We start from the raw sequence: 27,819 nt of genomic DNA on the forward strand, positions 1-27,819 counted from the left end.
GAGCCTCTTATAAAAAAAAAAAAAAAAAAAAAAAAAAAAAAAAAAAACGTTCTTGCGCCAATACATAAAGGAGAGTAAAGGGAAAACTATTTTAGTGCCACCAGTGTTGCTATGATCGAGAATACGGAGGCACCTATTTGAGGTGACAAATCAGTGTGCACTTATAATACGGGTTTCTAGTCACTTGCTCACTGCCAATTTTTGCATGCATATGGAATTCAGGGAAAGAATTAATCATGTTGTACCCAGCTTGGAATGTTTAGAAATAGTGAGTGATAATTTCTGTTAACCTCATCAAATCATTTGCCTCTGTAAATTTCAGGTCGTTTTATACTAAGAACTGTGAAATTTAATATTTCAGTGACAGTAAAAGTGTCATAACATAGCTGATTCTCAATAAACAAGTGTATAAATATTCCAGTGTTTTTCCTACACAAAAATATAACGTAGGGTTCTAGTTCAGACTACTGACAAGAGATCCAGGTTACTCCCAAAACCTGCAAACTAGGGCACACGTTGGTCATCACATTCATTAGCTTTTTTTCTTTTTGTTTCCCACCCTCCAACCCAATCAGAAAATAACACATACACAGTTGGAGAGAACAAGGTTTAATTAAAGGCAAAGCTGGTTTCAGCAGCTGCAGGTCTTTGCACAGACAAACACAAATAAGCTTACAACACAAACCAGTTACAACTGAGGTTCGGCCTCTGCCCCCTGTCCAGCACTTGAGCATGAGTGGGTAGGATGGAGGAGCCCCATTGTCCACCATAGACTCTTTTGCAGCAGTAGTTTGGTGGAAGGGTTGGTGCGGCTGGGTTCTTTGCCCTGCTGGGTTAGAGAGTTTGGGCATGGTGGACTATTACAAAATTAGAACAAAGGAATGTTTCACTGGTGCTGCTGCTCTGGGTGTTCAGTGCAGATTTCGGCCCCTCCTGCCTTGGTAGCACAAAAAGACTGTTCAATTCCAACCCCACCACTGCAAGTGTGTTCAAGAGAGACATTAAAGGAGCACCACACTTCAGATATGTAAATATAAATAGACCTCTGGAGTGCCAGGAAGAGCTGTAACAGCACAGGCAAGAGGCATGCAAATGAGACCTGGAGAGGTCTGCATGCCCATACTCTCACACGTTCGGGGTTCAGGCAGGTGCAGAGTGGTTCTCTGTAGAGAAGTCAACAGCTTGTGTCGGCTAATTTACAACAGACTGGTATCATCTGTAAATTGTGGCCATCAGAAGACTTTTACACGTAGAAATTATCTTACAGCAGAAGGTCATGCCACTGTAAGACAAACTACTTTCATTACTGCGAGAACATTACCTACAGTGACCTTGCTGTTCTGTAATGTCTGCTGAGATACTGCATAATGGCAGTATTGGATGCGAATACCCAAAGAAAAATGTTACATTATGGCCATTCTGGATATTTTATACAGGTGTTCATGTTGTAAAGTATTTCAGCTTCACTTTTCTTCAACCATTTTATGGCTACAGTCTGTAATAAGCCTCTGCCCCACATTCCTCCAAAATTAGTCACCTTCGCTGCTCATATCACGATCACTCAGACATTTAAATGTTTCTCTCCTTTTTTTTTTTTTTTAAATATAATCAGCGACGGATACTTATCATTTTATTCCACGGTGATCATACTCACTGTAAGAGCAAATAAACCCTTAAAACAGTTCTCCCTTCTTCATAGCCTCCCTTTTTAAAGTCAGATTATGGAAGCATAGTGCTACACCTTCAGTTGAGGCTGGATGGGCTGTATCACACACACACAGTGCGAACTGGAACCCTCTGGGCTATACAGCACTGTAGCAAGGAATATCAAAGTTGAGCTGCCGACTGGAAAACCAACTGTTAGGAGGGGTGTGTTTAAGAGATGTTGCGCCACACTGAGCCACACTGCTCTATGCCACCCACAGTAACCCCCCCTGCCCTACTGAGTGTCCAAGCTCCCTATCAACCCTACAATTTCACTCAAGGGTAAAGCACCTACTAAATTGTCCGAAAGCATTACCACTTACCATCCTTGGAGAAATATGGGTAACACCACAGGGGTCTTGAATTAAGGAGGGGTGTTTAAAAAAACAAAAAAACAAAAACAAAAAAAAAAACCTTCTCAGTCCCCTCCCAACATGTGAGCTGCAATCTATCTATTAAAACCAGCCAGTGACCCAGTGAGTTGACGACTAGGTATCTTCCTACACTACAGTAAAATGTACACAAGTTTAAAACCCACCCCGAGCCTCCTTCCCCTTTGTAGTTCCCTGCAGGAGACACTGGCATATACAGAGCCATTGACCCAGGTTAAATGCTGTCCCCCATGTATAGGAAGTCCACATTTTGTGGTTCTCCTAGGAAAGTTTATTATTAAGGACATGCAGGCAGGTGTGCTCTGTGCCTGGCATCCCTCTTCTGGTTTTCTCTATGCCATGTCAAAGGAGAACTGTGCCTTGTGTTCAGACTTAGCACGGATGAACTTATTTGAGCTACAGGTATGTCTGCAAACGCAGGTAGTTGAAGCAATCTTTATGCTGCAGGGGACACTATTGACCCTGGCATGTAATAAAGATGGTGAAGACATTTTTCAATCAGCAACGCTTTCATGAATCACCCCACCCGCTTCCCTACTGTTCTCCTTAGCCTCATGGACTGAATTCCCATCCGTGTCTTCCATCTGCCCTTTCCATCCTAGGTTTCCCATGTGGTTAGGGGTAGTAGGCATGCACAGCGGATGTGAGAGGAGGTGGTGGATGGGATAGCTGAGTCATGTGTACACCAGTTTTTTTCTCCCTCTGAATGATGGGCCCTGACAGGCATTTGAGGTTTAGGAAGGGTGTCGGGAGAGTCCCGATGTCCGTTCGGTTTCTTTGCCGTTGCCATCGTTCACCGCTGCACTGCGGGGAGATGGATTTTGTTTTCGTGCGCTCAGCAGGTCGGTGGAGCGCTTATGCCCTCTGTGCGTAACGGAGAGAGAACTGAGGGCTGCCACCCCGGAGAATGAGGACTGCGAGAGCCAGTCCTGCAAACCCAGCATGCCATGGTATATGGAGCCTTCATCAGCGAGGGTTGTACCTCGGGTGGGTCTCTCAATGTGGTGGGTTCAGGGCACCGTGCCCTCGCTGTTGTTTCTCCTTCTGCTGCATGAGCAGCTGCTCCAGAGCTGAAGGGCCAGGGTGCATCATGGAGCTGGACCAAATAGACTGAAAGATAAATTGGAAGAAGCCAGTGATTAGTGTTATACATTTTTACATCCGTCATCAATATATTACTTCAGCTTAGGTATCAGCCCCACATGAACCACCAACATCGAACACTTTAACATTTCAATATATACTCACTGTTCAAATGCCTCTGCAAAACACAAAAATAAGTGAAGAAAGGATACTTCTAATCCTAGATATTGGTCATGACCATTTTGCTTTGATTTACATACTATAGATTTATTTCTCCCTTGTGCAGGGCCCCCGAAACACATTGCGATAAAAAAACAAAATCACAAAGTAAACATATCAGTAGGATGCAATATCTAAACTGTTTTGACTGAAGGCAAAAGAAATCGAAATCAAACCCTGTAAAATATATTTGACAAAAAAGTCTGTTTTATTCTTCAGTGTGCTGGGGGGGGGGGGGGCAGGACCAAAACAAATGTAAGGTTAAGAGCCGATCTCCATGTGTTCTCTCTGCAAATCCTAGAAGTTGTAGCATTTCTCAAAAGGGGAGCAGTGGCTGCTTTCTTGTGACATTCGCCTTGGGTCTACTTTGAAGGAATTTCATAAAGGAGTCATAATAGAGGGCAACATCAAAGGATCATTAAAGACACCATGTTTTCCAAACATGCTGAAATGGCAATCTATTTCCCTCTATGACCTAGTAGAGGCTAAAAGGGATGTGAATGCTAAAATACCTTCCAAAGTAGCTTTGAGTAGATTCAAATTCCTCTGCATGCCCCAGTTAAATAAAACCCAGCCTTTGCTTTTGTATTGTGTTCTTTCTAGCCGTACACACAAACTAGAATTTCTTTAGACAAGCTAAAATGTTCAGGAGACAGGCTCTCAAGTTCAACAGTGGTATGGAAGAGATGAAGAATCTCCTATATGAACCAACTACCTAGAACCACCTAGCTGAATCAGCACATTTGAGACCAGGATAAGTAAAAGAAACTTCAATGCCAAGAGAAGACATTGATAATCATATTTGGCAAAAGAGTTAAATGAAGCAGGGAAAATGAGAAAGTATAAAGTAATATCCCTCACCAGTTCTGAAGGACTGCATCTCTCAATCACTTTTCACAAATTCCCAGGCGGAAAATAAATTTCTCCAGACCCTGAGAGCAACGTTTAGGGCATTCGATTTATTTTAGACTCTGTTGGAGCATGTCATGGTGCAGTTTGTTTAGAAAGTTTGCCTCCACATTTATCTTGCCCTGAATATGGGACACAGATGGGAAATTTACACGGTCCAGCTTATCATTCTAATGGAACATTACAGCAGTGTTTTCAATGTTAGCATACTTTCCCCAGAAGAGATGAAGAATGCAGTTTCACCCCAAAAATGCCTGTTTGCTACAGACACTTGAAAGGTAGATCTACATCCTATAGGTCACAAGTCTGATGGTCACCACAATGAGCTCTGCAAGGATGTTGGGAGCAACTGATCATCGAGTAATCACTGTAGTGGTGGAAAGAGTAAGTTGAAGAGGAAAATGCTACCTTTCAGAAGGTTAGAAAATAAGGATCACTGGCAGAAACTATCACTGTTCTCGAGACAGATCTTTTTATACAGAGTTGACTGACTCAAGATGACAGGCTTTGACAGGCAACAGAATATTCAGCTCAAATACATGCTCTTGCAGAAGGCACTGCAGAAGCAGGCGTATTCCTAGTTACTAAAAGTTTATCTGGAGGTTAAAATAATGTAAGACAATTATGTACAGTGTCCCCATAAACAATAGGATTAGGAACAGATTTACTGGTCAGAAAAACCATGTGTCTGACAGAAGTTGGAAGGACGGCGAAACGAAACAACAACGTAAGTGAGGGGACAACTGAGAACAAAAGTTTCTAGTGTTGAATTCACCAGAGGAGAGATGTTGCATTGACTTGTTCACACAAGGGATCTGCCCTTATGCTCTGATCTCTATGACAACACAGAGAATCAGGTGCAGTTTTCTTCGTTACAAGTATCAAGCCTGGTTTCTGCCTGCTTCTTATTTTTCCTCTCATGCTTTTTAGTTTTCGTTAGATCGTCATTCATAAAAGAACCACTTCAACAAAACAGGCTCTGGTTCGAGTGAGGAATTAAGCTTAGATGCCCAAGCCTTGTTCTCTAATTCCTACAGTAAGCCTTAAGCAGCTTCGGTGTAGTACAGAGTGATTAGGGCTCACCTGATACTGAAGCAGAACATTTTGGTAGAACCAACACTGATCGACTGGTACTGGAAACCTGGAGGGAGAATGCCTCAACCTCAGATGTGCTGAATCTGGTCAAAGATCTATTAACCTCTGTAAGGATTTGGGCTAAGGAAATTGATCATCTTAAGGGTGCTCTTTGCATGTCAGTGGGAGTACTGAGCTAGAAGTACTGTGTGGACTGGGTCAGGAGAGTAATCCTTTACTAAAGGATTCCAAGCTTTGTATTTTAGAACTTTGCCTCCAACAGGACCTTGCAAGCGGCTTAGCCCAGAGAATTCCCTTTGAAAACAAGGATAGCAGAATACCTGCATTGCAGGAGTAGTCTCCGTGCCGAGTACCCAGCTAAGCCACAAATTTGTCCTAATGAGAGCTGTATACAGTTTGTAGAAGGATATCTGTCTGCCAAGATGACATCAACCACCTCTGGAGGAAAGTCGAAGGTGTTCAGCTGTCACCACTCAATCTCCAAGCATGAAGATGAAGACAGGCGAAGACGAGGAGCAGAATCCTGCCCTGTTGTGGCGACAGGAGGTCACCCCAGAAGGCCAGCCAGATCGGAGGACAGATGCTGAAGCCAAGGAGTTCTGGATGCCATACTCTCCGTGCCCAATCTAGATGGCTTTCAGCTCCAGCAGACTGATATAAAGCCAGGGCTCCACTGGAGACCAGGGGCCTCTGATTTCCATCTCTCTCATATGGCCAACTTAGAGGCGATGCATTGGTCACCACTGTCCACTCTGGGTGGGGAACAGAGAGGGGCCTGCCGCTGACCCAGTCGGGGTCCAGTAACCTCCAGTACAGATCATTTGCAGTCCCCACTAAAATCTGAATGTGGTTGGAGAGATCTCCATGATGTTGGGCCCACTGAGACTTCAGATAGCACGGCAGAGCCAGCAATTGCAACCTTTTGTGCACGACCAACAGGATTCAACGCTCCCAGCAGCCACAGATTCTACAACACTGAAATCCAGGCGAGAGGCTAAAACGTTGGGATCGCAGCCCCAAATGCCTTGGGTTCTCTTCCTTGGAGTAAAAGCGTAAAACCGAAGACTGTCCAGAATGGTTCCAGTGAAGGGGAGCTTCTGAGGAATAACCAGGTGTGACTTTGGCACGTTGATAGTGAACCCCAAAAATGACAGGACGTTTGCTGTAGTTCTGTAGGTGGTTGACGAATGCCTGGGGGGAGCCTGCCTTTAACAGCCAGATGTTAAGGTAGGGGGGGGCTGGCACCCCTAACCTCTGAAGGTGTGGATCACAAATACTATCACTAAAACCCAAGGGGTACTGGTGAGCCCAGCTGGGAGCACAGTGAACTGAGAATTTTCCTGTTCCACTTCAAACTGCAAGTAGCACCTATGGTCCTGCAGGATGAGTATATGGAACCAGGAGCCCTGCAGGTCCTTTCCCACCATCCATTCTCCATGTTGGACTGCAGACAAGACCTGGGCCAGTGTGAGAAGTTTTAATTTTTCCGTCTGGAGGAAGGTGTTGAGGACACAGGTGTTAAACAGTACAAATGTCTCAGTTCTTTCAGCATACCAGAAAGTAGAGGGAATAACATTCACTTCCTACTTCTGACACAGGAAACACCTTGGTAGCTTTTTTCCCCTAAAAGAGCTTGCACTTTGTGCCGTAAACCAGAGAGATGGTCCTCAGTTGTCAGTCAGGGGACAGTGGAAGGTGCAGCAGCGTGGACAACAAGGGTAGAGCATACTCCTTCCGAACAATTTGCAGGAACATGTGTCTGATGTAATGGTCTGCCAAGCAGGTTAGAAGGTGGGGCTGCAGAGTGGACTAGGTTCCCATTGAATGCAGGCTGGTGGGCACCACAGCCCTGATCGAGAAACTGCTGGGCGCCCTGTGAGCGTTGGATTGACAGGCGGTGTGGGGTGTCTCTGCCATTGTTGTGAAAGGAGTGTTTGGGCTGAAGCTGTGGACGAGGTGGGTCAGACAAGCCCAGGGAACATGTCTTGGTGTAGTCTGCCTTATCCCCAATCATGCAAGTCTAGTCAAATCGCACGTTCAAGAGGGATGACTAAAAAACTAGTGGTCCACAACCAAGTGTAGTTGCAAATGGCAACCAGGTGCCAAAAGCCCACCCAATGGAGTCTGTGGAGTCCAAGCCACAAATTGTTAATTTAGCTGTGCCATGACAATCCTGAAAGGCCTTCGTTAGGACTAACGATTTTAAGGGACCCATGGGCAGATTTAAGCCACTGAATCCCAAAGTACATGGGAATAGAACCCCAGCAGGCATTTAGTAAATCGAAGGAGACTCATTTTCAGAATATTTCAACCTGTTTTGAATCCTCATGGGGGGTGGGAGGGTGGTGGTGGTGGTGGTGGTGGTGGGGGTAGAGGTGGCGGGAAATAGTAGCAAACGCACTGGTGTTATTAGTCGTACTTGAAGACGCCTGCACCAACAAGCTTTCAGGAGAGGCGTTCTGAGATTAAAAATAAATAAAAAATAAATAAAAAATAAAAATGTCGTCAGGGCAGTTGGGGCATTGTGTAATTCAGCAGTTGACTGGGGGGCCAGAGCAAGGTTTGGCCCATGCCCGAACATAGTATCTGTAAGTCAAGCCGCCCTAAACCATTACCTGATAGGACGAGAGGGGTGAGAGGAGGTCTGACTAAGGGGAGTTATCAAGGCCACTGGCTTCCTGCAGGTTGTCATACTAATTCCCCTCGTGATAAGGTTGGCCAGTCTCTTAACCCGCTATGGATTCACTGTCTACTGTCAGAACCTGCGCAGATCAGCAACTGCATGGTGCACAATTGTCTTGCTGGAGAAAGATCTAGCAAAAGAAGCAGGGCCACTACAGTGGCTGAGCGCGTCCTCATTCAAACTGCCGCAGACTTGGCATCGAAGAGAACAACTGAGGCCTTACATTCAGGAATTGATGGAGTCGGCATGACTTTGAAGTACAGGGAACCAGTGTGGACTGTGGCGCTTGAGTCGAGAATGAAGGCAGGCCCGTAGGTGACTAAGAAGGTCCAGGTGGCACACATGACTTCATGGGGCCAGCAGGCTTGCCAGAAGGAGTAGACAAGGATCCTGGGAGTCAGAGCATAGCTTTGTGTATATCTCAGATCTGCTTAGGAGTAGTTGACAGCCCTAAAAAGGCGGGCTGTGCTGAACAAGTTGAGGGATCATCTCACAAGTCGAATGGCTTCGGGGTGAGAGCAAGATGTAGGCTGTCTCCCCTGCGCCTTACTAAGGACAGCTTAAGTCGTGGGAAAGGGCAGAGTTCAGGTTAGATTTTTATCTTCTACATACCTGAAGACTTTGAATGAGAGTGACACCGATCTCTGCAATGACTCCTGCAAGTTCTGGGACTTAAACTGGACCCAACTTTTGACTTCAACTAGTCTTATTGCGGAGTCTTCCAGTGTTTGCCGGTGTGGAATTTCACCTCATGTTCTCTTATGGCTTTGAAGTGCATCAACGTGCAGTCACTGCAGGTGTTGAGTTCCATGGCTTGACTCCAAGCAAATGTGACAAGGATCTGTCACGGACTGTTATTTGTGACAGTCCTTACAAGGCCTAAAACCTGCTGTTATTGTAGGTGACATGTCCATTGCACACTGTAATGAAAATGTCACTTACCCAGTGTACATCTGTTTGTGGCATTAGTCGCTGCAGATTCACATGTTTAGCACAGTCCGCTGCCTGGGCTCGGAGTATTACAAGTTGTTTTTCTTCGAAGAAGTCTTTTTTGGTCACGGGACCGAAGGACTCCTCCCTCTTCGGCTCCATTGCGCATGGGCGTCGACTCCATCTTAGATTGTTTTTTTCCGCTGTCGGGTTCGGACGTATTCCTTTTCGCTCCGTGTTTCGGTTCGGAAAGTTAGTCAGAATCTCGGTAGTTCCAGATCTGCATCTGGTGGTGTGGAGAAAGGAACTGATGTCAGCGTGTAAGAGTGGTGCCTATATAGGCATCCGCATGTCATTTTTGGAGTAGAAGGACATCAGTGCAGAGCCGCATGTTGCTACCTACTGGCACGCAGAGGTACTGCTGAAAACCTTCCAGATTTAGTCGGACACCTACAGAATATTCAAAGGCTGAGGATTCTGCGGCTAGCAGTCTATCAGAATAATGTAATCAGCAGACACATCAAAATCCGCTATTTGTTACGAGGACAATTGTTGGGGCGCGCATTCAGGTGATGCTTGATTTGTCGGAAGCATTCAATACCATCTTGATGGCATGGATGATTCGACGGCTGCAGCAAATTGGGGGCGGCGGGTCTGCTCTTAAGCTCCTTCGCTATTTTCCTACCAACAGAGTACAAATAATTTGCTGTGGAGGTTTCAAGGTGGAAAACTTTCTCTTTCTTGTGGAATCCCTCCGGGCTCGTCCCAGAGTCAGACTCTTTAATATGTATTTTGCTCCATTGACTGAATTGGTGCATTAATTCAGGGCCCAAGTACTTTCGTACGCAGATGACACTAAGATCATCGTGTCTATTTCCAACAACCTGACTTCTGTAGCTGAGAAGTTCAATCACTGCATGTCTAGCATTAGTAAGTGGATGAAAGACAACACCCATAAACCTAATGCTGACAAAACAGAGGTATTGGTCTTTGGCACTCAGGAATCTGCTTGGTCTAACATCTGGTGACCAAAAGATTGCAGACCTTTTCTCACCCCTGTCAAATCAGCCAAGAACCTGGGTGTTTTTTATAACAATATCTTGAGCTTTGATACTAAGGTCAGACGTACTATCCGCACATGTTTTCTCATTAGTAGAAATCTGAGAAACAGTTTTCCTTATATTCCAGAGGATTTTCGCCAGTCAGTCATTATCGCACTTATCAGCCCACAATTGGATTGCTTCAACTCTCTATACCTCAATATCAATGCTTCCTGTGTTAACCAACTTCAAGTAGTCCAGAATGCGGCTGCCCAACTTATTTTAACATCCATAGGCATTTTTCGGTCAGAGAAGGGATTCGCTCCCTCCAATGACTTCCGGTTAAAAAAAAAGGATTGTTTTTAAAGGTTCTCTGCATTATTATTATTATTATTTTTTTTTTTTTTAAGGTTTGCACCAGAAAGGTTCTTGTGAACTAAACTCCCGTTTTCATTGGTACTCCAAAAGTAGACTTCTCAGATCCTCCTTTCGCAAGCAGGTGCTGGTTCCCATATTCCGCAAGACCCGATAGGGAGGTCGGGCCATCTCAGTGGCTGCTGCTTAATTGTGAAATACCCTACCTACCCATATCTCAGAAGCAGACTCTTGCAACGTTCACAAAATTGCTGAAAACATGGATTTTTTTTTTCTCTCCATCTAACTTAGTATTAAGGCTTTCCATACTCCATTCTAGCCTGAATGCTTCTCGTAGAGACAGAGTTATTGGGAACTCCAACGCACAGATGTTTTGACACTGTACATTCTCAACTGTAGTGAAAAAGAATCTAGCCAGGGCTCACCGCTCTGATGGAAGATCCCTGTGCCACCTTGATATACAATTGTCATTTGTGACCCACCATGTGTTGCTGGTTATGCTCATTCGCCCTGGCAGATAAAGATCCCACCAAGTGGTTCATTATCAGGCAAATGTACTAATGCTCCAGTCAACTCCAGAGGCACAACATTTCTTGAATAGGACCAAGGAACCCAGTCCACCCCTGCTTGCTGCAGTACCACATCGTGGTACTGTTGTTTGTGAGACCCTGTGTAGGAAAGTACCCTCTTTTTGGCATGGTTACCCCTGCTTTTTGCCTGTTATTGTGCTCTCTCCCTCTAAATACGGTTGATTAGGACGTTGCACACCCCACAATTGGCATACTGGTGCCCCCACACAAGTCCCTAGTATATGATACTTAAATTACCAGGGCATTGAGGCACCAGGAGTTCCCCATGGGCTGCAGCATGTATTGTGCCAACCATGGGAGCCCATGCAAAATGTGTCTGCAGGAATGCCATTGCAGCCTGCGTGAAAGGGTGCATGCACCCTTTCACCTCACCACTATGGTAAGCCCTCCTAACCCAGAGGGCAGGATGCAGGTACCTGTGTGTGAGGGCACTGCTGCATGAGCAGAGGTGCCCCTACGAACTCCATCTCCATTGCTCTGGACTTTGTAAGTGCGGGGAAGCCATCTTACCCATGTACTGGACACAGGTCAATACCTGTGTCCAGTTACATAATGATAACTCCGAACCAGTGCATGTTTGGAATCAAACATGTTGGAATCATACCCCAATACTGTTGCCAGTATTAGTTGTATGATTTCACGCACTCTGGGGGTTCCTTAAAGGACCCCCAGCATTGCCCCTACCAGTCTTCCGGGGTTTTCCGGGCAGCCCGCACTGTTGCCACCCCTCAGACAGGTTTCTGCTCTCCTGCTGCTTGACCAGCTAAGGCAGAGGAAGGTAGATCAAAGGATTTCGTGTTGGAGAGGGAGGTTTTCCTTGGAAATAGGTGTTAATTGGCGTGGGAGGGATAGCCTCCCCAAGTCACAGGTATGCTTCTAAGGGTACATTTGGTGCCCTCCTTGCATAAACTGGTTTGCACCAGTCCAGGGAACCACAGTCCCTGCTCTGGCGCGAGAATTGGACAAAGGAAAGAGAAGTGACCACTCCCCTGTCCATCACCACCCCAGGGGTGGTGCCCAGAGCTCCTCCAGGTGGCCACTTGATTCTGCCATCTTGAATCCAAAGTGGGCAGAGGCCCCTGGGAGCATCCTAGTGGCCAGGTCAGGTGGTGATGCCACATCCCCCTCCCGATCACTGGTCAACCTGCTAGGTGACCAATCCCCCTTCTTGGGCGATTTAGGGTCTCCCTTGGGTGGGTCCTCAGATTCAACCTACAAGATTCCAGCAAGACTCCTCAGCATCGTTTACTTAATCTTCTGGCCACTGGGACTGCAACTGGACCCCTCCAGGAACCGACAATCGGAAACTACAGTGACGACTCCACTCTGCAACATTGTTTAGTCGGCTCCTTCCAGCAACTGCAACATTTCCCCAGCTGTGCATCCTCTGAAGGCGGCAAGTCTTCAGCCTGCACAAGAAGTAAGAAGGAATCTCCCTTGGAGTGAATGAGTCAGTCCCCCCCATCCTGCTCTCCTCCAGAACTGAGTGGATCTTGCATCACAAGTAGTGGTCTGGAGTGGTCCCCTTGGTCCTCTGTATCAGCTGTCCAACATGGGAGACGGTAAGTCCTTGTCTCTCCTTGCAGGACAGTACCCCTGTGCACTGCAGCTCTTGCAGCTACCAAGGCTTGTTTGCTCCTCTTCAGGTACCATGTAGCCCTGTCTCCCAGCAGTCCTTCCTGCAAAGCACAGTATCCTGCCTACTGTTCTAGCGACAAGGGACTCCTCTTCAGGTGTACTGAGTGGGCCTCACTCCGACTGCTCTGCCTGCTGCCAGTGGTTAACTGTGGGGGCTGCCTCCTCTTCTTGTGACTTCCCCAGCTGCTGAGGGTCACCTGCCACAACCGGACACTCAATCACAAACTGGACTTCTTCCCCCTCTTTTGCAGGTCCTCTTCTGTCAAGATCCACCTTTGGGTTCTTCCAGTCTTGGTTGGGTCTTGCATAATCATTTTCCAAAGTCCTCCTGTTGGTTTTGGGAAAACCAGGTACTTACCTCGGCTCTCCTGGTCACTCTGGTACTCACCTCTGATTCCACTTTCTTTTTACATTCTACTTTTTTTAGAATATGGTTTGGACCTCCCCTAGGGCCTCACTGTTTACCTATACTTTTGCCAATGCTTAATGCTTTGTATGCTCTTTACTGATTGCTAGTGTGTATATAATAGTGGGTTTACTTACCTCCAATTGGTGGACTGCCTATTCAGTATTCTAGCATTTGTGTTACCATAATAAAGTATCTTTATTTTTGTAACACTGTGTGCTTTTTTCATGTGTGATAGTGCTGTGTGACTACAGTGGTATCGCATAAGCTTTGCATGTCTCCTAGACATTTTGGCTGCTCATCCACTGCTTCCTCTAGAGAGCACTGGCTTCCTAGACACTGCCTACTCCTCACTAGTAGGGGGTACCTGGACCTGGTATAAGGTGATAACACCATAGGCGCTCGCAACACACCAGGTCAGCTTCCTATTCCCTGCACCAGCCTTCCCTTGAAGGACAGCAGGAAAGCCTTCAATACCAGACACATGGCCTGCAGCTCTGATAGATTCATGTGGAGCAAGGTTTCTGTTGGAGACCAGAGTCCTCTGATCTCAATCTCTCGCAGATGACCACGCACACCCAGCAGGGATGCATCTGTCACCGCCATAACTTCTGAGTGGGGTAGGAAGAGGGGTCTGCACCTGGAAAGTTGCAGTCTAACAAATGCCACCGCATATCATGAGGAGTCACCTCAGACTACCCACTGAAACTTCAGATCCGTCTGCAGAGCCTGCACCTGCCACTTGGCGAAGTGGACAAACAGGCTGCATCAAGACCAACAGGTCAAGAAGCCTCACAGCTTCTCTCACCTAGATCCAGGACAACGGTTGAAACACTGGGGTCATAAACCAAATGTCCTGGATTCTTAACATGGGAAAAGCCCTGAACAGCACGGAGTCCAGAACGGCTTCTATAAAGCAAAGACTCGGTGAACAAGTCCGGTAGTGGCTTCAGCTCAGTGACCACAGGGCTAAGGCATTTGCAAACAGAATTTTGTCCTCTACGCACAATGTCAGGAGGTTCACTGTCGTCAGGAGGTGGTCAAGCCCGCCTTCAGCAGCCAGTCGCTGAGGTAGAGGAAAACTGGTATCCCCAACTTTTCAAAGATGAGTGATAACCATCACTTTCGTGAAAATCCAAAGGGTGCTGTTCAGGATGAACAGGAGAACAGCAAACTTGAAATGCTCCAGGCTGAGCTTGAGGAGCAGGTAACTGGGATTTCACAACGGACACATAAAAATAATTGTCTTGCTGGTCCAGGCAACCACCCAGGCGCCTGGGTCCAGGGAAAACAGAACTTGGGTCAGGGCGAGTATTCTGAATTTGTCCTGGAGGAAGGCTTTCAGAGTTCTAAGGTTTAAAATAGGACCAAGTCTGACCTATTTCTACACGAGAAATAGCAGGAGTAACAACTGCCCCTACTTCCAAGGCTGACACCCTCTCTATGGCCCCTTTGGATAATAAGATCCATCTTGCCTCTTCCAGCAAGATGGACATGTGCTTCTTCGAATGCCGCTCTAATGTGGGAAGAAGTGGAGGTGGGTTGGAAAGGAATGGACAGCATATCCCTCTGTATGACCCATCAGTCAGATGCAATGGTCTACCACCGAGAAAGAAAATGTCAGATGCTGCCTGCCATAAGGTGACTGTGGGATGCTAAAGGCAAACTAAAAAGGACTGGAGGTTGAAGCCGTGGTGCAGAGGACTGGGTGGAACAGTGTCTTTGGCCACCTGCAAAATGTCTGTTTGATTCCAGTCTCTAGTCAAGTAAAGACTGGGATGACTACTGCAGTGATGGTGGAGTCTGGCAGTGTTTATATGTGAGCCCTCTGTGGTAGCCTTGTGAGGGTTGGAGCTGTTGAGGAAAACGCTAGGAAGGGATTGAAAGGACCAAGGAATGCAGTGTGGCTCTGTTTTAATCAACTTTTTCGTCAAAGAGGAGGGACTCATTAAAAGGCATGTCCATTAGAGATGATTAGACCTCACCAGAAAAGCCACTGGATCGCATTTTATGTGCCATACCAGTGTCCCCTGTAGGCCCCAAATAGTCAGTAGCACCCAGAATAGCCCTAATGGTATACTTTGCTGCATTCTGGTAATCTTGAATGGTTTGAGCTGCCGAGATTGCTGGCAGATTTCAATGGCCATGCTCCAATGGTTCCAAATGGTGGAAGCGAAGACCATCAAACTCTCAAGAGTTGGATGCTGCGCAAGACAGTCAGGATCTCCCATTGCTGGTTTGTGGTGCCTGGTCACCTGTCTACTAGTGGGCTAGAGCAAGTTTTCACCAAAGTAGCCATAAGGGTGTCAAGTATCGTCTTCATTAAATGACATCAAAGGTTCAGATGAGGCTGGCCCAAGGTGCAAGCCCCCACATGGACATTTGTCTTGACCTCAACAGAAGGCTGCCTGCTAAAGGTCCAGGACCTCATCTGAATGCCCAATCATCACAACAAATGACCCACCTTCCTCCACTAAAGGTCCAAGGGGCAAAACCAACCCTCTGTAAGGAGAGGTGTGTCACTTATTGGCACTCTACAGGTCCATATAAATATCACCATCATAATGTGGAGGTTAATCAACCCCATCATCATTATCAGGTTGATCAGAACCAAAAAGGTGATAAAGCTTCTGAGGAAGGTAACATGTAAGGGAAGTTTTAGTATGAATCGGAGCACATAGAGCTGGTGTGCGCTGGAGTGATCATGGTCAACGCACATTTGGCTCTAGATCCGACATTGAAGTCAGCAGAGACTCAACCTCAGATGCTGGCGGTGTCTGGAGACATTTGCAGAGAAGTAACTAGTGCAGGTCTCAGAACCAAAAAGGTGGTCAGCACTGGTGCAAAACCAGAGGTGGGTTTGAGGGACACAGGCTGTGCCAAGGACGGATATGCTGGTCATAACTAGAATTTGGACCAGGAGGCACATAATGGGGAGCTGGGAGAGTGCCAAAAATACATAGCATGGCCTCCTTAAAGGCTTTAAGATGCTGTGATGTCGCTGATAGCCCTGGAAATTTAGGATGCAAAGGGACCAGTTGAAGGATCTGCTCTGCGATCCGAAGCAAGATCAGTTGGCACCTTGACGTCCTCCTGACTTCTTAGGATGAAGTTGAGGGACGATGGGGGTATTCCTATTCTCCTCCTATTCTTTTTCTTGGATTTAGATTCAAACTTACTGGGCTACCTCGACGAGGAACTGTCTCAGGAGGAGCCTTGAGAGCTCGAATGAGTGCATACCCTCGACTTGGACTTACGTGAAGTATATGACAAATTTCAGTGTTCTGCGCGTACAGCCTTGCGCTCCATGATTGTCATTGGGTGCATTAGGGCACATTCTTCATAGAACTTGAAGCTGTGCCCTAAGCTAAAACCCCGCAGGCAAACTACATGCTGGTTTGCCACCGACATCTCTTTGCAGCAGTGACGGCATAGTTTGAACCCTGTAATCTCTGGTGGAAACACCTGACAAATATTTTTGAAGGAATTAATCAACTGAAAAAAGGGGGCAGAGCTCAAGGTCTGTATTCAAAGGTGTGGAAAGAAAGGAAACTATTAAGTAGGTCAGTGCATAAATTTGGCTCCGCTGTGCAACTTCCAGGTGGAACGAGACCAATGTGGAGTGGCACAGCGCCACCTACTAGCACATGGGAGCACTGCTGTAAATACTTCCAGATTGAGGTGGTCATTATGAACACAGCGGAAACAACAGCCGTGTTCATGCTGGCGGTCAAAACACTGACCGCCAGCGACCCTGGAACCCCGCCGGCCAAATAATGAACATTTCTGTGGGCCGGCAGGCGGAAACATTGTTTCCGGCCGCCAGTTCACCGAAAGGCCCGGCTGGGACATTGCCGTCAATGCCTCTGTGCGGCAGGTGCAGTTGCACCCGACACGCAGATCTACCTGCACGACAGGGCTCTGCACCGGGGCACCTGCACTGCCCATGCAAAGTGCATGGGCAGCTCAGGGGACCCCAGGGGTGCCCCGGTGCACCCCCCTCCGCCAGCCTTTTCCTGGTGGGATATCCCGCAAGGAAAAGGCTGGCAGGAAATGAAACATTATCCGCAGGGTAGCGCTGCTACCCTGGCGGATGGTGTTTCAACTCACCGCCAGGCAGGGCTGGCGCTGCGGCCCTCACCATGTTCAAAATATGACGGTTTGGCTCGCCATGCCGGCTGGTGGCTTCAGCCGCCACTGCCGGCATGGCGGGCCAAACCGCCAAATTTGTAATGAGGGCCTGAGTCTGGTGCCTGGGGAATATTCTAAAGTTGAGGAATCTGAAGTTAAAAGTATCCACCAGAAACAAAGGTTTTACAGTTAAAGAAGTTATCCAAGTTAGAAAATAAATATATCTTCTGAAGGCGAAGTTCAAACACTAACAATGAGAAGCATGGTTGGGTTTGAAAGGCAGGAATCTATGTTGATCTCTAAAATTAAAACCTCAGGAATGTGTTGTTCTTCCTTATTGGAATACGAGTTAGCCACCTCGGAGGTCTATAGATGTCATCCAGAGACCATGTGGAAAGACCACAATGTGAAATGTATTTAAGTTATAAAGTCTAATACATGCATGATGTATTCCTGGCATAAAGTACATGAAGCAAAACTCACCAACCTTTTTGTTTTTCTTGAACTGGCTCAAATACTTCCCTTAGAACATGTGTTTTTCTTTTAGAAGCCTATAGGAATCAACATTAATCTTGTAGCACACAAGGAAGGCACTGAATGAAGGCTAAGTCATTCCCCTTGTGATTGGGAGTGCCATTCAGTCTCTGGCGAAAGACAAGAAGAGTATGAAAGTCCTTCACCTACTGTAGATGAATATTCAAATATCTTTAAAGAGCCTCTTGCCGTCCCTGTTGAGACAGAAGTCAGACGTCTTGGAGGAGTTCTGTCTGCTGCAGCTGAGGAACAAACTTTCTGGTTTGGATCCAAGCTTTATACCTGATGAGTTTCTTTGAATTGCTTCCAGGCTTTAAGTAAACCGATTTTCTGTGGCACAGACATTATGAAACACAGACTCAGCAACAACGGCAGTTCTGCGCTTTTAAAGCATCTCCTATGTACATGGAGAAAAAATTATTTCTCATCACTGGTAAAGTCAATGACCGTCACTGGGAGAGGCATGCAAAAATGCATGTCCTTTATTACACTGGCCCATGTGGTACTCTAATAGTATTAGATTCATGGATTTACAGACAGATCATGGAGAATGGGGACTAGTGGGGATGGGATGGAAATGGAGAGCTAGCGAAGACGACAAGCAAAAGCTGTAGCAAAGCATATGGTGCTAGCTTTGGGAACAGTTCAGAACAGAATCTCCATTACATAAATGAAATTTAATGCCTTCATCTTTTTATATTACACCATGGAAATACTTAGAAAGATGCATTTATGTTTGACCAGCATCTGACTCAGTGAAACTATCTTAGGCAGAATCTATCTTGGTTAGACTGACTAGATTTTGATTTTTGTGCGATTAGTAGACATAAGTGAACAGGCTCCTAATCTTATGGAATTAGATTAGGAACTAGTAGGCATCTACTTTGTAAGGGGCGTGAACAGCAGAGGGCTATGGCATTGGCAATGGAATTTTGTACTCTAAAGAGTAAGCCAAATAAAAGACAAACCACAAAATATCAAATGCATGAAGTCTGACATACTCCAAATGAGAAGCAGGATAGTGGGGCTGCACTGGTTCCTTATTAGATGAGCATAATCTAGCCTTCCAGAGGTGCTGGTGGAAGTAACAACAGAGTTGAGGATGAATGAATGGTGTGTTGGTAAACGTTGAACACCACATCCCTGGAGATCAACACAGCTGCGAAAAAATAGGTGATCAAGGACACAGATGTGAGGGAGGATGATAAATAACCTGTTCAACAAATATTGAACTTACGTACAAATGCAGGGAAGCAAACTCTGAAGGAGATCATTTTAAAGGAGAAGACAAACTCTGCTGGACACTAATAGTAAGTCAACTGCGAACAACTGCTTGTCACATTCAGGGCAGTGGTGGAAGCTGATCATAAACAGCATAGGTTCAGCCAAGTGGAAAGTTTTTTTATTTTTTTATTAAGTTCCAGTCAGAATAAAAGCACAAAGATAAATCATAGGATTGGAAACAGCAAGTACAAAGCAGTGCACTCTCAGATAAGGCTGCCATTGACTTCAAATGAGAATCACTGTGAATGTCCCTTGGACAGGCCGGGGCTTAACTACCCAAGCCTATCGCCCTTTTCAATGTTAAGCCTGACTACAAGGTGCTCGCAAAGAGGTTAGCTAATTGACTAACTGCTGTGATGGTAGATCTGGTTCATCCAGACTAGACAGGTTTTATGCCTACTAGAAATGTGGTTATGAATGTCCAACATCTTGTAAATGTGCTGACCGATGGCGCAAGGGACGAGGTATAGACCGCTGTAATGTTGACTGATATGGAAAAAAAGTTTGACACCTTTAACTGGGAGTACTTGTTTAGGGTACTGACTGAGATGGGATTTGGTAAGGAGATACTTAGTTGGATTGCTGTATAGCCAATTAATAGCCAGAGTTAAAACAGGCAAGGTAATATCAGATGAGCCCAATCTATCATGGAATACGACACTGATGTCCTTAGTTCTCATTGTTGTTCACCCTGTCGATGGAGCCATTAGAGGCAAAATTTAGACAAAAGGAGGACTGTTGAGGGATCAGAAGAGAAGCAGCATTTTATCTCGCTATATGCTGATGACGTTCTATTATATTTGCCGTATGTGAGTGAAGTTCTGGATTCAGTATTATGCATCCTACAAGACTATCAGGTAAATTTCTACAAAACTGGTCTTTACTGGATATGGGGGATCCCTCCCAGGGTTGATGACAGGGAGCAGAGCATAAGATGGTAAAATGTCACGTTTCGATACCTAGGCAAGCAAATTTATTGTCAGGAGAAAAACTTAATTGCAGGCAACATTGCAGGGATCAGTTGGTATCTGGAAACAGCCATCAAATTCAATATAAGGCAGTATTGCCAATGCAAATATGATTGTCTTGTCACAAATTGTATTTCTTCCAGCTTGTGAGGTTGGGAGTTAGTCTACTCAATAAGCTCAGTTTTGTAATTTTGGACATGACCTGGGGAGGCCACTGACAAATGTTCGCTTAGGAAATTACAACTGTTCATGGTGAGTGATGAATTGGAGCTACCGATATGGAATTTTACTATTTTATGGGATAGTTACAGTGGGTGGCCCTACTGGTTGGCGCGTATGGAGTGTGCAGACAAGACCGACGCTTCGTATGGCTCTGAATGAACAGATGTGCTCCTGTGTTGATGGAACTGAGTGATCAACGTGTGAATTATTCTAGATTGAGAGTACCCTATACACCAGGGATGCCGATCTGGTTGATACCGGCATTGAGTAAGTGCTGGTGGATATACCAGCCTGGCATTCTACAGGAATGAAAATCCCTGAATGATCTAAAAGGCACATTTCAGACACGGAGAACCGTGCAAACAAAGATGGAACAGTTCCAGTCTTTTTGAGCAGTGACAGAGGCTATACAGAAAGTATAAGGCAGAGAAATGAACTCCCGGAGGTGCAAACCATGATTGATTATGATGCTGAAAATGGAGAATGCACTTAAAGCAGCACTTAAAGCAGTGAGACAACTAAACATGATTCTCCTTTTCAGAACCAAACTGTACTGAGAGCTGTGTAGGAGGAGGATCTTAGGGACAGCATTTTGGACAATACCTGCTTAAAGATAGTCAAGTAACTTGCAGGGTAGCACATAATCCAAGTTGCTGCAATTTAACATGTTGCAGTGTATGTACCGGACCCTGCAGAGGATGCACAGAATGTGTTACTGGCCTCAGGATTGATTTCCCCAATGTATGACGTAAGGTGCAAACTTACTACATAGTCTTTAGGCATTTCCCAGACTCACAAACTACTGGACTAAGATATTTGTAACATACAGCAGATTACTGGCCCCATACTGCACATATCACTGAGTGTGTCTGTCCCAGGACTTTTCCAGAAACCGAAACGTCATGCAGCAGTGTATAAATATGTTGATTGTATAAATATGCTGATTTGGTCCTGCTATTGGCAAAAAGACAAACAGTGATGGAATGTAAGAGTGCAGATGTGCCATTGTTTAGATGGCATGCAGAAATGAGTAAACTGGTAATGGTGGAGACAATGGCCTTCAATAGCGTGATCAGAAATGGAACTGTACATCAAAGGTGCAATGAATAGGATAGATACCTGTTGCAATTGTAGAGAAACTACGATAACGGCCGCTATTGCAACCTGACTTAAAATCTGCTTATATTCTACAGTGAACATATGCAGATAAAAGGGTAGTAGTAAACTGCCTCCGAACATTTGTGATATGTTTAGAACAAATACCTTGGGATTGTAAAGAAATGGCTCCCTGTTGCAGTTACCCCCCACTTTTTGCCTGATACTGATGCTGACTTGACTGAGAAGTGTGCTGGGACCCTGCTAATCAGGCCCCAGCACCAGTGTTCTTTCACCTAAAATGTACTTTTGTATCCACAATTGGCAGACCCTGGCATCCAGATAAGTCCCTTGTAACTGGTACTTCTAGTACCAAGGGCCCTGATGCCAAGGAAGGTCTCTAAGGGCTGCAGCATGTCTTATGCCACCCTGGAGACCTCTCACTCAGCACAGACACACTGCTTGCCAGCTTGTGTGTGCTAGTGAGGACAAAACGAGTAAGTCGACATGGCACTCCCCTCAGGGTGCCATGCCAGCCTCTCACTGCCTATGCAAGTATAGGTCAGTCACCCCTCTAGCAGGCCTTACAGCCCTAAGGCAGGGTGCACTATACCATAGGTGAGGGTACCAGTGCATGAGCATGGTACCCCTACAGTGTCTAAACAAAACCTTAGACATTGTAAGTGCAGGGTAGCCATAAGAGTATATGGTCTGGGAGTTTGTCAAACACGAACTCCACAGCACCATAATGGCTACACTGAAAACTGGGAAGTTTGGTATCAAACTTCTCAGCACAATAAATGCACACTGATGCCAGTGTACATTTTATTGCAAAATACACCCCAGAGGGCACCTTAGAGGTGCCCCCTGAAACTTAACCGACTGTCTGTGTAGGCTGACTAGTTCCAGCAGCCTGCCACACTAGAGACATGTTGCTGGCCCCATGGGGAGAGTGCCTTTGTCACTCTGAGGCCAGTAACAAAGCCTGCACTGGGTGGAGATGCTAACACCTCCCCCAGGCAGGAGCTGTAACACCTGGCGGTGAGCCTCAAAGGCTCACTCCATTGTCACAGCCCAGCATGGCACTCCAGCTTAGTGGAGTTGCCCGCCCCCTCCGGCCACGGCCCCCACTTTTGGCGGCAAGGCTGGAGGGAACAAAGAAAGCAACAAGGAGGAGTCACTGGCCAGTCAGGACAGCCCCTAAGGTGTCCTGAGCTGAGGTGACTAACTTTTAGAAATCCTCCATCTTGCAGATGGAGGATTCCCCCAATAGGGTTAGGATTGTGACCCCCTCCCCTTGGGAGGAGGCACAAAGAGGGTGTACCCACCCTCAGGGCTAGTAGCCATTGGCTACTAACCCCCCAGACCTAAACACGCCCTTAAATTTAGTATTTAAGGGCTACCCTGAACCCTAGAAAATTAGATTCCTGCAACAACAAGAAGAAGGACTGCCTAGCTGAAAACCCCTGCAGAGGAAGACCAGAAGACAACAACTGCCTTGGCTCCAGAAACTCACCGGCCTGTCTCCTGCCTTCCAAAGAACTCTGCTCCAGCGACGCCTTCCAAAGGGACCAGCGACCTCTGAATCCTCTGAGGACTGCCCTGCTTCGACGACGACAAGAAACTCCCGAGGACAGCGGACCTGCTCCAAAAAGACTGCTACTTTATCCAAAGAAGCAGCCTTAAAGAACCCTGCAATCTCCCCGCAAGAAGCGTGAGACTTGCAACACTGCACCCGGCGACCCCGACTCGGCTGGTGGAGAACCAACACCTCAGGGAGGACCCCCGGACTACTCTACGACTGTGAGTACCAAAACCTGTCCCCCCTGAGCCCCCACAGCGCCGCCTGCAGAGGGAATCCCGAGGCTTCCCCTGACCGCGACTCTCTGAAACCTAAGTCCCGACGCCTGGAAAAGACCCTGCACCCGCAGCCCCCAGGACCTGAAGGACCGGACTTTCACTGCAGAAGTGACCCCCAGGAGTCCCTCTCCCTTGCCCAAGTGGAGGTTTCCCCGAGGAAGCCCCCCCTTGCCTGCCTGCAGCGCTGAAGAGATCCCTTGATCTCTCACTGACTTCCATTGCGAACCCGACGCTTGTTCTAACACTGCACCCGGCCGCCCCCGCGCCGCTGAGGGTGAAATTTCTGTGTGGGCTTGTGTCCCCCCCGGTGCCCTACAAAACCCCCCTGGTCTGCCCTCCGAAGACGCGGGTACTTACCTGCTGGCAGACTGGAACCGGGGCACCCCCTTCTCTCCATTGAAGCCTATGCGTTTTGGGCACCACTTTGAACTCTGCACCTGACCGGCCCTGAGCTGCTGGTGTGGTAACTTTGGGGTTGCTCTGAACCCCCAACGGTGGGCTACCTTGGACCAAGAACTGAACCCTGTAAGTGTCTTACTTACCTGGTAATACTAACAAAAACTTACCTCCCCCAGGAACTGTGAAAATTGCACTGTGTCCACTTTTAAAATAGCTATTTGTGAATAACTTGAAAAGTATACATGCAATTGAAATGACTCAAAGTTCCTAATGTACTTACCTGCAATACCTTTCAAACAAGATATTACATGTTAAATTTGAACCTGTGGTTCTTAAAATAAACTAAGAAAAGATATTTTTCTATACAAAACCTATTGGCTGGATTTGTCTCTGAGTGTGTGTACCTCATTTATTGTCTATGTGTATGTACAACAAATGCTTAACACTACTCCTTGGATAAGCCTACTGCTCGACCACACTACCACAAAATAGAGCATTAGTATTATCTCTTTTTACCACTATTTTACCTCTAAGGGGAACCCTTGGACTCTGTGCATGCTATTCCTTACTTTGAAATAGCACATACAGAGCCAACTTCCTACAGGGATGATATGTTGCTGAATGTGTGTTAGAATTTAAACAAACTATACAGCTTGACTCAATGTATTATTGTTCTGCTATAACATAAGTTTACTTGAAGCTGTACATTGAAAAATGCCTCTACTGTAAAGTACATGAACACTAACACCAGTTTGTTAGCTGTATACGGTACTTAGATTGTAAAATGTCAAAAATATATTGTAAAAATGAGAGCAACAGGACTACAGCCGGTGCTCAAAAGTGCCAGGGCTCAAATGTGCCTCATACCTGATGTTCACTGTGGGGCCCTCAAAAATACTAAAGATAAAATGCTAATTTTGAGAAGCTTTTTAGCTCTTAAACGTGGGAAGAAGAGTATGTAGGAAAACAGACTACCACTTGAAACAATTCTTCAGGACGATTGTCAGGACCTCATTGAAAATTAACACCCTAATCAAAAAATGCAGGCCTTCAGAGGGAGCCTTTCTTATTTTGGCAAATTCAAACGTGCAGATAAAATGTCAGACAGGATTGTTTTTTTTTTTTTAAATAAAAAAAAATAACCGATGGGTGAGCTGTGTCTTTCAGATGTCCTTGAGTATCTTGCTCTGTAGTAGTTATCCCAACCACAATGAAAAGGGCAGAAGTATTACAAACAGTGGCAAACATAGTAAAATATGGACTTTACTATTTCACATACAAGGAAAGGATTAGCAATGCATAAACAAAAAAGCCCTGCCACTCAGGATTAAACAAGTGATTTGCATCAACAATCATAATACACAAAGTAAAAAAGCACGACCATCACTTTCCCAAATAATGTGGATGAATAATGCCTCCGTTAACAGACTTGATAAGATCCAAAGAACAAAATGCAGTTTATTCAAGTTTATTAAAAAGTTATTTATAGTACAGCATACCTTTAAGCTCTCCATCAGGACCGCAGAGGAATCATCCCGTGAGCCTACATGGGTTGCCCAGGCATTACTGCCAGTCTGAGGCCCAGGCTGGTGCCAACCACTCACAGAATTGGAGGCAGATGTTGCATTTAGATAATCTAGGCCAAATCCTCCCATGGCTGGAAAGATAAGCGAGAAAGGGATTAATAAGATGGGATAGCATGGTAAATCAATAAGGCGATGGCTCAAAGATGCTGAACTTACCCGGCTTATCAGTCTTCCATCGATCAGCCACCCTCCGGTCTCTGCTGTCTGGTGTCCCAATGGGTCCAAAGTTGGAGAATGAAACAGAGTTGTGATTGTGAGTTGGAGGAGAGCTGGGAAGGCTGCTTGGGTTTGAGGAGTGAGGAGACTGGCTAGCTGGTGTAGAGTGATCTATTTTAAAAAGACACAACAGAATCAATAAAGTGCTATGGGCACACATTCCTCATTTGTCTACACTTAGGAAATCCAGTAATCAATTAGTAGAAATGTACAAGTTTCACAAGCAGCACTTTGTCCTTGTGGAAATTTAGACCAGGGGGTTAGGTAGCATAATGAACAGCATAAATCTTAGTCAGGGTTATTTGATATCAGCACTAAAAGAGTGGTTATGAAACAATTAGATGAACAAGTTTACTATCTTCTGTAACAATCTTTTAGGGAATACTATACCTATCTGTAACTTTACATGTTGAATTATCCCAGACACAAGACTGGATTAAAAAATCTGCAATAACTCTCCTTTGGTGACAAGTGGTGTCACAGATTTGACTAGGTTCTGGGAACCACCCCAAACATGTCACAAAGTCATAAGGACGTGGACATAAGTTCCTCACCCTCAGAGTTAGAGACGAGGCAGATGAGGTTGATAGAGGGCCATGCATAAAAATGAACTTGATATCTTATTAACATTTTCATAATCACTCCTCAGAATATGAAGTAGGGTGGGAAATCTGCAGCTATTTAGATAGGTCGTTACAAAAGGAAAATAACATTTAGATAGTTATTTCTACCTGCAAATTCCTTACCTCTTGAATCAGTATACAAACATATCTTGTAAGGAGGTGGGTATAAGGAGCTGGTTCAACCAAAAACCTAGAACACAGATTAGGCAAAGTTGGCATCTCTGCACATTTCAGAGTGGAGAAGTGTAGCACAATGGTTAGAGCGGCAGACCCTGATGCAGAGCTCTGGTCTGGGACCAAGGTTCAATTCCCACCTCGGCAGGTCTTGGGGTCAATTCCCTTGGACCAGATAATTCTCGCCTCAGTGCCTAATCTAATTAATGGGTGCCACTCTAACTCTGGGAAATAGCTTACTTAATCTCCACAACTGCTCTCACAGCGCTTGGATGCCTGGCTTCACCCTGGGGCTGTCCAGGAGTGGGTGCCTCACAGGGAAAAGCTAGGAGGGATTCCACAGCGGTATGCGTACAGCGCCTTGAGACCCTAACGGGTGAGTATTGCGCTATACAAGTGCGATGTTTACAGTTTTTTTTTTTTTTTTACAGAGACGATACAATAAATGGTAAAGGACTGAATGTCTATTGCCGACCAGCAAATATCAAGGACAGGAATATCCCTGGACAATTCTGGAAACTAGTCTTCGCCCTTGTGAAAATGGCCTAGAGGCTCTCAGGAGGCTCCTTCTTGGTAACAGCATACCAAATGTTCATGTACAGCGCAATCCAGCTGGACAGTATGCTTCTGAATCGCCTTGCCTGGCTTGAAACCAATATAGCCAATGAAAAGCACATCATCAAGCCAGCACTCAGGGTACTGCCAATATAAAAACTGATGGCCCTGTGAGGATCCTGACAGTACAGTATCTGCTCCTCTTTAGTTGGACGAGGCGGCCATTGAAAGCTGGTACAGTGCTGCACTGTATCACATGACATGGGTTGGCAACTATCAGGAAGAAACCATCCTTGGTCCTTAGAACCAGTTTAACTATAAAAAATAAAATGTGTTAAAAGAAGGGTAAACGGACAAAGCCTGTAGAGTGCCAACAATCTGAGCCAAGGTAATGGGGCTCAAAATACACAGTGCCATAGTAAGCAGCCACAAAGGAGAACTGTGCTTCGGCTCAAAGGATGAACACTTGAAGAAAGTGAGACCCATGTCAACGTCCCACTGAGGCACAACAAAGGGAGAAGGGGAGGAATAAATATGTAGGAGATAAACTGCAATGACTAATCTGGTAAGTGAAGGAAAAACTAAAGAAACGAGCAACAGCTCTTAACAGTGCTCACAGCAAAGCCTTGCAGGTCCAAGGAAAGCGCAAGGTATCAGATAAAGGAGAAATGAGGGAGTCAACTTCTGCTCTGGTGCACCAGGAAACGAAATGAGACAAATGCCCAGAACAAACACCTTTGGTGTAGGAGGGACAAGCTGACAAAATCACAGCCACCACCTCAGTATCCAGACCATCTTAGTTAATATACTTAGCCACGACCTGCTCATCAGTATGCCAAAGAGGCCCTCCAGGGCTGTTGGCAAGGTTGTTGACCCTGTCCCAAAGAGCATATGTGTACTCGCCAAACAGACAGACTGCGCTTACAGATCGAAATGCCAGAATGGCGAAAGAAAACATATGTTTATCAAAAGCATCAATCATTTTGGACTGTCCATCGGAAAAAGTGTTTAGAAATGAGTTAAAGTTCACCTGCCTGGTCGAGGTATGCACAATAAGGCATTTTGGAGTGGAGTGTTTGGTTATAAAATCTGGGTCATCAGGCACCCG

General features: G+C 45.9%; 1 protein-coding gene across 6 annotated transcripts in view; it reads right to left on the reverse strand.

Annotated features, from left to right (window-relative positions):
- Window positions 1-593: 593 nt before the first annotated feature.
- SMG7 (SMG7 nonsense mediated mRNA decay factor) overlaps window positions 594-27,819 on the reverse strand; it is a 468,256-nt gene continuing 441,030 nt past the window's right edge. For all 6 annotated transcript variants that reach the window (XM_069232041.1, XM_069232046.1, XM_069232045.1 and 3 more), the window contains 3 exons: window positions 25,300-25,470; window positions 25,057-25,214; window positions 594-3,206 (listed from right to left, as the gene is read on the reverse strand). In XM_069232041.1, coding sequence (XP_069088142.1) covers window positions 3,093-3,206; window positions 25,057-25,214; window positions 25,300-25,470 — 443 coding nt within the window. In that variant the 3' untranslated portion in view covers window positions 594-3,092. The remainder of the gene's footprint in view (window positions 3,207-25,056; window positions 25,215-25,299; window positions 25,471-27,819) is intronic.

The sequence above is a fragment of the Pleurodeles waltl genome, chromosome 4_2, assembly GCF_031143425.1.
Source record: "Pleurodeles waltl isolate 20211129_DDA chromosome 4_2, aPleWal1.hap1.20221129, whole genome shotgun sequence".
In the NCBI taxonomy this organism is placed as follows: Eukaryota; Metazoa; Chordata; class Amphibia; order Caudata; family Salamandridae; genus Pleurodeles; species Pleurodeles waltl.